The sequence below is a fragment of the Pinus tabuliformis genome, chromosome 1_1 (assembly GCF_031772625.1).
Source record: "Pinus tabuliformis cultivar Carrire ecotype Pingquan chromosome 1_1, CPIR1, whole genome shotgun sequence".
Lineage (NCBI taxonomy): Eukaryota > Viridiplantae > Streptophyta > Pinopsida > Pinales > Pinaceae > Pinus > Pinus tabuliformis.
This window is the reverse complement of record NC_142297.1, coordinates 473,373,021-473,384,598: the sequence shown is the minus strand read 5'-3', so window position 1 is coordinate 473,384,598 and position 11,578 is coordinate 473,373,021. Positions and strand designations below refer to the sequence as shown.

The 11,578-nt window shown below is 42.1% G+C and overlaps 1 protein-coding gene across 1 annotated transcript; it reads right to left on the bottom strand.

Moving 5' to 3' along the window:
- Nucleotides 1-602: 602 nt before the first annotated feature.
- Nucleotides 603-4,901, bottom strand: LOC149213797 (uncharacterized). The gene is made up of 2 exons (XM_089389153.1): nucleotides 4,035-4,901; nucleotides 603-3,761 (listed from the first exon to the last, which is right to left on the bottom strand). The coding sequence occupies exons 1-2, from the start codon at nucleotides 4,899-4,901 to the stop codon at nucleotides 603-605; spliced, it is 4,026 nt and encodes a 1,341-aa protein (XP_089245279.1).
- Nucleotides 4,902-11,578: the final 6,677 nt, after the last annotated feature.

Below are 11,578 nucleotides of genomic sequence, written 5' to 3'. Positions count from 1 at the left end.
CCATTGAGCTACCCAGAGTGAACACCACCGAGCCAAATGCCGGAAGCAATGTCCCTCCCTCGCTCGAGCTACCGACCTCCAAGAATTGCCCGCATGGGAGTTGTGTGGCTCTTGCCCGCCTATGACAGTAGCAGCAACAACAATGGTGGTGTTCATCTGCTGCAGGGGTTCGAGAAGAGGATCCTCTCCCTGGTCCTCGTCTGCTAGGCTGTCGCTCCCGTAATTTGGCCATGTCTTCTTCGTTGCCACCCGCGTATGCCCACACCGATGAAACGATTTCTGAGCACCCTCCTCCTGCACGCGAGTTAACCCTTCTCTCATCCAATTGAACCAGAAATCCCTCGAATTGCCTCCCCTGCTTCCGGCCACAACCTGAATTGCAGCGGCAGACCACAGCTTGAATTGCAGCAAGAGGCCTAACATCCACCGACTCGCAGTTTCTCTGCTCTCGCACCCGTCTAACCTTAACCTGCCAATGCACCCACATCCTTCGTTGATAACGTGTTCCATTCCTTCTCTGCAGTAGAGCATTAACTGCATTCTGCGCCACCATCGAGAACCTCTGCCCTGCATTGAATGCCCATCGCTTCTCTGCTGAACCATTATACTGTGACGGCGGTCGAACCAGGCTCATTAAGGTTACCATGGGGCGGCACATGCTGGGCATGTGGCACGTCCCCCCTTGACATGTCATCACCCGCATCCGGGGATTCAGCATCCCTGTGGAGTATGCTTTCACAATCCTGTTTCTGTTGGTTGCTTAGGATGATGTCCAGTTTGCCTTCTAGGAAGGGCTGGTCACAGTCTACCCCAATATTTGCCAGGAGATCAGCTATCTTATTACCCTCTCTTTTGGTGTGATGGAAGGAAAGGGCATTGTGATTGCGCAGTTCGTAAGCAATGTTGCTTAGCCTGGCCTCTAATCTCCAGCTGTCAGCTACCTTCCTGGCTTGAGAGCCATTCTGAATGCGAGTTGCCATGTTTATGAGGATTTGAGAATCGCCCTCTACAATCAGCAGTTGAAGATTGAGGCGTCTTACTACCAGGATCCCCTGCCACATCCCTTCCAACTCCGCCGAATTGTTGGTATCCCATCCTATATTGCCGAAGTAGATCTGTAGGGGTGAGCCGCTGTGATTCCTTATGATGCCCCCAAATCCTGCTGGCCCAGGGTTGCCTTTCGAGGCTCCATCGAAATTAAGTTTGTATGAGTTGATGGGTGGGGCAGTCCAACCATTAACCTCCTTGCCTTTGCGGTTCGCTGTTTGATGCATGGTGGGCTCTTGTAGCAGCTGCAACTTCCAGTTGTCTAGGATGTTTTTCTCGTTGTCTATTGTGGGGAGATCCTCTTTAGTCCATGTTCTCAGAAGCATGGTTTCTTGGAGATTGTTGTGTATGCTGTTCCAGATGTTCTCAGTGGTCCTACTTTGATTTTTGAATATGCGCCTGTTCCGTTCCTTCCAGATGTTCCATAGTAGAATGCCCGGGATAATATTCCACAAGTGGTTGAGAATCTCACAATTGTAAGGTCTTTTCGGCCATTGACGGATGGTGTCTATGATACCGTCAGCTTCTCTGCATCGCCTTTGGCATCTGAATTCTACCTTTTCCCATAAATGAGTGGCGATTGAGCAAGTTTCCAGAAGATGCTGCAATGTTTCCTCGTTTTGAAAGCAATTATGGCATATGGAAGGTCCTTGAAAATTACGTTTCCTTAGCTTGTCCCATGTGAGAATCTTCTTGTGCCCAACCAACCAGAGGAAGTGTGATATTTTAGGCCAGGCTTTGAAGCTCCATATCCTTTCCCATAGAGGATCCGGTTTGATGGGGAAGTTGCCTAACAGATTGTAGGCTTCTGAGGTGGAGTAGGTGCCCTTAGGTAGGTAGCCCCATCTGAGAATGTCCTCATTGTTTTCATATCTGATTCTTCTTTTCTTTAACTCGTTTTCTAGTGCTGTTGTCTCCTGGAGGCTAGTGCTGTTGGTTATTCGATTGCCTGATTGCCATTTCCTAAATCCGTTCTCCACTTCCTGTGTCCAGAATTGATGCACCGTGGCTTGCTGCTGCTCCTGGCTGCTTGGAATGATCATTGCAGGGAGAACACTTGAGAGTTTGGGCATCTGGTTCCAGGCATCATTCCAAAACCTAGCACTGTGACCATTCCGTATTTCCCAAAAGCTGTGTTTCTGAACGAGCTGATGATGCTGTTTGGCTGCGTTCCATATAATAGACCCATTGGTAGTGGGCATGAACCTTATGAGTTCTGCTTGGGGCATGTTGTTGGTGTATTTTGCAGTCCATATTTTGGCCCATAACTTGTCTGGACTAGTCACCCACTGCCACCATATTTTGGTCGTCATGATGGTGTTGCTGTACTCAGGGTCCCGAAGACCAATTCCGCCTTTGTTTTTGGGCTTACAGACAGTGTCCCATTTAACCAGTGCCCATTTGCGATTGGTAGCAGAACTTCCCCAGAGAAAGTCGCGCTGCAGATTTCTCAATCTCTTTAAGACCCACTTAGGTGCAGCCAGGATGGAGAAAAGATAGAGAGGCATGGCTTGAAGGATGGCCTTGATAAGCACAACCCGGCTAGCTAGATTTAGGGAACGATTGGTCCATAGATTGAGCTTGGACTCAAGCTTCTCCAGGAGGGCACGCCATGCAGGCTGCTTTATGGCCGAGTCTGTGAGGGGAGCCCCCAGGTACGTGGAGGGGAGAGAAGCGGATTGGAAGCCCAGGATACGGGAGACAGCGAGTTTAACATACAGAGGGGTATGGAAGAAGAATATTTGAGATTTGGAGCTGTTGACATGAGTGCCTGAGGCTTTTGAGAAGTCGTTGAGCAGGGTTTTCAACCTAGAGGCTTCCTGAGCTGAAGGATAGCCATAGAGCATGGTATCATCAACAAATTGCTGATGAGAGGAGGCCGAGGTGCTGTGAATGGAGATCCCTTTAAGCTGGTTAGAGTGGAGGGCTTGCTTGATGTGCCTACCTAGACCTTCCGCCATAATCACAAAAAGGAATGGGGATAGGGGGTCCCCTTGTCTGATTCCCCTGGAGGGTTTGAAGGGACGGGAGGGTAAGCCATTGACGAGGATGGAGAAATGAGAGGATGAAATGAGGCTCATGATCCATCTTACCCAGGAGTCACAAAATCCAAAAGCTTTCAGCATATGTTGGATGTAAGACCAGCTGAGCTTGTCGAAGGCCTTGGAGAGGTCGATTTTAAGTAACATACCAGCTTGGTTGGATTGCTTGAGCGAATGTATGATTTCATGAGTGAGGATAATACTGTCCATGATCTGTCTGCCCTCAACATATCCTGACTGCTTCGGAGATATGAGCATGGGTAGAAGAGGTTTGAGCCTGTTTGCTATTACTTTGGATATGACTTTGTAAAGAACATTACAGAGGGCAATGGGTCTGAATTTATCAGGGGTGATGGAGTTTTCCTCTTTGGGGATGAGAGCTATAAAGGTGGAGTTAAGGGAGGGGAGCAGCCAGCGAAGGGCCCTGGATTCTTCAACTATTTGACAAACCTCCATTTTAATCAGGTCCCAGAAAGCATGAAAAAATGTAGTTGTAAAACCATCAGGGCCAGGGGCTTTACCTTCTTTGAGCTGCGCCATTGCTTCGTCTACCTCGTGAATGAGAATTGGGCGCATGAGCAGCTCGTTGTGCTCCTCTGTAACCAGCCTAGGAATGTTGCTGGTAATTTTCTCAATCGCACTCTTCCGATCCACCGTCTGCTCCTGGTGTACCTGCTTGAAGTGATTGATGAGGATTTCCTCTATCTTCTCATGTTCTTCTTCTTTGGTCCCCTCTGGGCTTTGGATGAAAGGAATTTTGTTGTGCATTCTTCTTTGCACTGTAGTGTTGTGAAAGAACTTAGTGTTGCGTTCCCCTTCTTTTAGCCACCTGATTCTTGATTTTTGCCTCCAGTAAATTTCTTCCTGCTTTCTTCGTTCTTCGAGCTGATTATAGATGTGCTTCTCTTTGTTCAAGGTTGCCTCCGTGTGCCCTGTGTTGATTACTGTCTGGTGTAGATCCTTGAGCTCCTGATTAAGCTCCTGTTGTGCTTTGAAAATGTTCCCAAAGGTCTCCCGATTCCATCGTTTAAGGTGGCCTTTTAGGAATCGCAGTTTTTGTTGTAGCTGGTACATCCTTGAGCCTTCTGGTGGGACAAAGGAGGTCCATATGGTTCTGACGAAGTCCTTGAATGCTGGATGCGTTAACCAAAAACCTTCAAAGCGGAATGGTTTTTTGGTTCTGTCCCCTGGTCGCTGCCAATGCAGAGCTATTGGCCAGTGATCCGAGCCAGAGTGTGCCAAAATCTCCGCAGTGAAGTCACCACCTAGATGGATCGCATTATCCGAGATCAAAAAGCGATCGAGTTTGGAGGCGATCTGGTGCCTACCTCCTCTGTGATTGCTCCAAGTGAAGGTTCCATTGCAGAAAGGCATGTCGATGAGAGAGGCGTTGTGGATGAAGTCCTTGAAATGTTCTGCTTCAGGTTCCAATCTGGATCTTCCTCCTGTTTTGTCCTCGATTTTGGTTATCATATTGAAATCACCTGCAACTATCCAAAGCGGATGCTGCCTGTTAGCGTTTAGCGCTTCAATGGTATCTAGGAGCACTTTTTTGCTGCCACCGTCCTGCGGAAAGTAGACATTGGACAAGTTTCCATGAACCTTGGTGCCCAGAATGTGAAAGGCAGCTTGAATGAGGTGATGGGAGGCGTGGAAGTCAGTAAGCGATATTGCCTGAGTGTTCCAGGTGATTGCTAGCCCTCCTGAAGCCCCTGTTGCATCCACGGCTACTGAGCGGCAACCTGGCCAGGCCTTTGAAAGTATTCGACCTAGCGTGTGACTATTGCATTTTGTTTCTTGGAAGAAACACATTTGCGGTTTTTCCAACTTGATCATGTTTTTTAACATCCTAGATTTTGCGGGGCTGTTAAGCCCTCTTAGATTCCAGGAGATAAGCTTCATGGATAACTGGTTTGGGTGGGGCTAAAGTACTTCGTAAGCTTCGCATATCTCCCTGAGTCCACCAGGAGTTTGCCTACCTCCATTGTTCTCTGAAGATCTGTCTTTCTCCCTCTTTTTTTGGAGTCCTTTGGACGCAGATTGCTGTCCCAAGCGCTACCAGGTTGAATGCCTAGTTGCTGTTGGTGGAAGGCTCTGGATATGACCTCTTCCAGCTTTTCTAAATCAGTCTCTGAGATGGAGTCATACGCCTCTTTCCTACAAGCTAGCTCCAATCCAATGATGTCCAAACCGTGGAGATCTATGCTTTCAGGTTCTACCTCCATGATTTGAGCTTGACTTGTGTCTTCTTGAGTGATCTCTGAGATCTTTATGGGAGTCGACGTCTCATCCTTCTCCTTTTCCTTGGGGGTCTCCTCTGGTTCTTTCTGGTGCCTGCTTAGGATGGTCGGGATTAGAATGGGGGTTTTTGACTTGGGAGGGGGACTGGAAGGGGGGGGGTGGGTGGAGGAGGATGGGCGGGTAGGGATGTTATTGTCATGTAAGACTTGATCTTCAGGGAAATCGCTGAGAGACTCAAAGCTGTTCTTGGAAGCAGGGTTGTGGGAATTGGGAGGCTGAGGTTTAGAGGCGTTCGGGGGCTTCTTATGCGTACGCTTTCTATAAGAGACCTGGGTGAAGCCATCATGAGATGGGGGATCAGAAGATTCAAGCGGGCTAGCTTTTGCAGAGAGAGGACAGTCCCGAAACAGATGCCCTATTGCATGGCATCTTCGACACCTGAACGACACATGTTCATAGTCTAGGGGCTGAGTCCATTCCTCGTCGCGATGGGCTAGGGTTATTGAGTCAGGAAGAGCTTCATTAAGACGGATGAAAACACAGATCCTTGCGTAGCATATATACTTACGGGTTTTTGTGTCCTCAGATGCTCTGATATATTGTCCCACTCCATTACCTATGCGCTTCAAACTTTCCTCTTCCCAGTATTCATCGGGGAGCGAGTATAACCTGATCCAGACCGGAGCCCATGTGAGATCCTCCTTGTCAGGGTTGAATCTGGGTTTCCAGTTTGTGATGTAGAGGCCTGCTGAGTTAAAAAAGTACGGACCCCCTCCTAGGATCCTGTATTTATCTTCTAGGCAGTAAAAAATGGCGGTGAAGAAGCCCTTCGGCCCTAGCTGGAGAGAGACATCTCCCTTAGGCTTCCACTTTACCGCGATCCATCCATTTAGAGCCCGTTCAGTTGGCCAGAACCCTATAAATTTGCCAATGATTGCATGGTCTGTCATGAACTCAATCCTACTGTCAATCTTATCTCCAGGCAGCTCTATGCGCGGCCTAATCTTGGCTACCGGTCGGCAGGTGGAGGAAGTGACCCGCGGTTCAGTCGTCTGGGTCTCTTGTGCTTCTGGTTTATCATTGTCGTCTTCCTGTTGCTTTTTCCCCTTGCTCAGTATGTCCGGATCCACAGATCCAAAAGTGACTTCAGGTCCCGTGCTATGCTGTGAGGGGGAGGGCTTTGACGCCCCCCCCGGGGGTTGAACCATTTTTGTTCGCTGTTCCCCTACAGCTCTGTCACGCTGCAGCGAATAATGATCAGAGCCTGAGCCTGATCCGCCGTGCAGAGTACGCCGTCGAGGGTTTCGTCCTTCGAACCCTAGCTCAGTCGCTCATCGCTCCCATGTCGATCCATCCCTCAGTTAGATCTTAAAGTAATTGTTATTACTGTAATAATTTCATTTTATTTTATTGTCTTTTTTGTAATAATTTAAAAGGGTTCCTTAAATTAATTTGAAATATATATATATATATATATATATATATATATATATATATATATATATATATATATATATATATATATATATATATATATATATATATATATATATATATATATATATATATATATATATATATATATATATATACACCATGTTTGACGTTTATAACTAACTATAATTTTTTTTTATAAAAAGTAATTTTAATTTAATTCATTTTATTTTTTCAACATATTTGAATTTATTGATTTTCTTATTAGTAATTTTAATTTTAAAAGAAAATATTTTTAATAATAATAATAATAATAATAGGTGTGATATGTATAACTAACTATTAAAATTTTAAAAAGTGATTCGTTTTATATAATTTAATTCATTTTAATTTTTTCAACATATTTAAAATTATTAATTTTGATTTGCTTATTATCAATTTTAATTCTAAAAGAAAATATTTTCAATAATAATATTATTATTATTATTAATTTCCTTTTATCTCGGTCAAACTAACCATTATCATTTTCTAGCTGTTATTTTTTAGCTGTTGAGTCATGGATTCTCTCCCCTATCTATTTAATGTGCTAAATGAGATCTGCTCATTCAACTTGTCCTGATGATGAACCGCACTGGAAGGTTCGAAACACGTCGACATAAGTTTTTCTATGTGATTTTCGACGAAGATTCTTCATAAAAATTGATATGGATCACAGAAGTCTCAGTTCAATAACAATCTTTCAATCGATTGAACAGTATACACTCAAAAAGTAATGCTCGATTGATTGAACAAGAATCGTTCAATCGATTAAACAACAACACAAAAATTCAAAAAGTATTGTTAAATTGATTGAACAACAATCATTCAATTGATTGAACAACAAAATCTAGAAACGCAAAAGTGTTGTTCAATTGATTGAACAACAAAATTGAAAAAATGCAAAAAGTGTTGTTTAATTGATTGAACAACAGTCGTTCAATTGATTGAACAACAAAAATCATAAAAACGCAAAAGTATTGTTCAATTGATTGAACATCAATCATTTAATCGATTGAACAGCAAAATTGTAAAAATGCAAAAGTGTTGTTCAATTGATTGAACAACAATCGTTCAATCGATTGAACAACAAAATTGAAATAATGTAAAAAGTGTTGTTCAATTGACTGAACAAAAATCATTCAATCAATTGAACAGCAAAATCGTAAAAACACAAAAAGTGTTTTTCAATTGATTGAACAAAAATCGTTCAATTGATTGAACAGTAAAATAAAAAAACACAAAAAGTGTTGTTCAATTGATTGAACAACAGTCGTTCAATCGATTGAATAGCAAAATCGTAAAGGCACAAAAGTGTTGTTCAATTGATTGAACAACAATCGTTCAATTGATTAAACATCAAAATCATAAAAGGAAAAAGGTGTATTTTGATTGATTGAGTAGCAATTGTTCAATCAATTTGAACAAAAAAACACCAAAAGTGTTGTTGAATCGATTGAACGGCAATCATTCAAACATTTGAACAACAAACACACAAAAAGTGTTGTTCAATCGATTGAATAACAAAACAAAAAAAGTGTTGTTCAATTGATTGAACAACAAATGTTCAATTGATTTGAACAACAAAACACCAAAAGTGTTGTTCAATTGATTAAACAACAATTGTTCAAACGTTTGAACAACAAACATGCAAAAGGTGATGTTCGATTGGTTGAACAACAAAACAACAAAAGTGTTGTTCAATTGATTTGAAAAGCAAAACACTAAAAATGTTGTTCAATTGATTGAACAACAATCATTTAAACGATTGAACAAAAAACACGCAAAAGGTGTTGTTCAATTGATTGAAAAACAATCATTCAAACGACTGAACAACAAAACAACAAAAGTGTTGTTCAATTGATTGAACAACAATCATTCAATCGATTGAACAACAAACATGCAAAGAGTATTTTTCAATTTTTTGAACAACAATCGTTCAAATGATTGAACAAAAAAAATATGGAAACAAATAAGTGTTGTTCAATTGATTGAACAACAATCGTTGAATTGATTGAACAGCAAAACACACAAAGTGTTGTTTAATTGATTGAATAACAATCGTTCAATCGATTGAACAACAACTCACACACAAAAATAAGTGTTTTTCAATTAATTGAACATCAATTGTTCAATCGATTGAACAACACTTACTAAACACACCCAAAGACAAATCAGATTTGTTCATTCTATTAAACAACAACTATTCATTCACCAATGAAATGAAAACTACAAATTTGAAGGAAGCAACACCTGAAACACAAAAAGATAAGAGAAATCAGAAATGAAACAACACTTTATTTAAAAATAGTAAATAAATAAATAAATTAAGTTACAATAGCTATGATGTTGTTTCGTAAGGGAACATCAATCTATCAGTGGAAAAAATATTGATCTATTGGAAAAATGTTTTGGCAGAAGTGACATGAATCTTCAAATGGAAATCATTTTGTTGGCTTGCTCAGGAATATTTCCTAAAGATGCTCTAGCCTTTTTATTTTCAAACTGAGCCAAGCCTATCAAATCTATTTGCTCATGAATAGTTTCAATGGATTGCCATTGGTCTGTAATGGATTGGCCAATTTTGGCCCACAAAATTCTCTTGACTTCAGCCAGAGTCCTATCAAGAGTAAGCTCCTTCTCTAGCTCTTTTATTCTTTTTTCCAGGTTTTTCACTTCCTTTGTCCTCTCAGCTACATCCATTTTTGACTTGTCATATCTTTCTTCAATTTTGGCCAGGTTTTCTTTGGCCTCTTTCAATTCTGCCATTTGTATTTCCAGGGCTTTTATTGCTTTCATCATACCCTCCATACTTAGGCTGGCCTCCTGCTCTGTTGTTTCTGTAGTTGTTGCTGAAACTGGTGCTGAGCTTGAGGTACCTGCTTCTGATATTGGACCAGTGGGAGGGATTGTTGTGGTGGCCGTAGGAGGAGTAGCTATAAGAATCTGAGTTGTTTGAATTTGCTGAGAGGCCAACTCTCCCTGTCTTCCTTGCAATGATGCCTCCAAGGCACTCTCTGTTTCTATCAACCTTTTGTGCAAGCTCATAAGCAAAGTTACCACATCCTGCTCCTCTTTTTGTGTGCTACCTCTGTGGTTTGAGGATGTAGTGTAGCTGGCAGCCTGAGTTGCCTTTTGAGGGCTGCTATGTCTTCCTCTTTCTTTTTGATCAAGGCATGAATGCCCTTCAGATCCTGGGGATCATGTCCCAACTCTATAATAATCTCCTCCAAGGACTTGATTCTATTGTCCTTGGCCTGTGATGAAGCTTTCTCCAATTCTAGTTGGGCAGCAGTATTATGCAACCAATTTTGTAATCTATGGGCCAACAATGTTTTGTCGGCCAAGGTAGAATACACCATTTCACCGGTCTGCTTGTGTAATTCAATCTGGTCCATCGGATGGATATCCCTGGAGAGAACTTCCAGATTGGTTCTAATATAGTCAGTAGCTGATTGCGGTTGCTGCGTTGTAGGTCTAAAATGACTGAGAGTCATATTTCCTTCTTGGATGTCATAGGCTGCCATTAGCCTTTGCTAATTAGTGGGATCCATTCTTAGCAATTGGTTGTAAAGATGGAACCTGACTGGCTCATTCCTAGCCTTAATATCAGTGAATGCCTTTTTGATATCAGAGCCCTATCTGCTCTATTGCCTGGTAGATGTAACCTCCACCCCTTTTTGTCTTTCTTGCTCTGGCTGGAAGTAGCTAGCTGATGTCTCGATACTTGGAGGAACTTGCTGTTCAGTTGGCCCCTCTGGCAATTCTTCCTCTGAATAAGGATTCAATCTTTGTCTCTTTTCTCCTTGCTGGTCTGTAGATGTCTAGGGGTTTCTTCTTGTCTATCCCTTTTCTTGGCCCTTTCCTCATTAAGAGGAGTCTGTAACACTGGGATTTCAGTTGCCTTTGCTTGAGTAGAAGGGTCTTGCCCTTGACTTTGTTCATCTGTAGAAACGGGTCGGTCTTCCATTGTCTCTTCCTGCTCAGAATGATGCACTTGTTGTTATGAATACTGCACCTCTTTTCCTTTAGATGTTCCTGCTAGTGGAGCACTTTCTTGGGCAGGTTGTTGGGAATCCGTGGCAGATGAGGTGCCTTGTTGGGTCCCTATAATACTAGTGATTACCCCATTACTATTGTAGTTATACCCCTTATTAATATTGTTGTGCCAATATTTTCCCCATATCATTATTACTGTGCCCGTAGAATCCCTCTATTATTATTTTTGTGGCTTTATATTATTATTGTTAGGTTGGCTGGATTATATTGTCACTCCTTAGACTCCTATATATAGAAAGGAGGTTTTTTCATTTGAATCATCAAAGAATTGTTCATTTATGTAATGTAAAGGAGGTTTCCCCCTCGAAGAGGCTGAATTCTAAGGCGTTGATCTATCTTTTCTATATTTTCTTGAGCTAGTTTCATAACAATTGGTATCAGAGCTTCGGATTCTAGGGTTTCGCTGCTCCGAACAGGTCATCGTGGCATTTTCGCTATAACTTTTTTTCTGCGACGTTTCAGAAGTTGCAAAAAAAAACTATTTGAGAAGAAATCGTACTGAACCTCGGGTCCAAATTTCAGAGCTTTTCGCGCTATATTTGTAGAGATATGATCTGAGGAAGTTGGTCTTTTTGCAGACTCCTGAATTACATTCCAAACAGGTGACCTGGGGAAAATCGCCATAACTTTCTCTCTGGGGATCGGATTGAAATTTCGTAAGAATTTATAGAAAGTGGACGGACTATAGTCTCGTGTATACATTTTTCAGATCCAAAGCT

What these genes read in the sequence shown, in the direction of transcription:
- LOC149213797 (XM_089389153.1), bottom strand. Translation starts at nt 4,901, where the DNA reads ATGTGTTTCTTCCAAGAAACAAAATGCAATAGTCACACGCTAGGTCGA. An exon ending in TCAAGGATCTACACCAGACA is followed by an intron (nt 3,762 to 4,034) that starts GTAATCAACACA and finishes CACTTCAAGCAG; the next exon opens with GTACACCAGGAGCAGACGGT.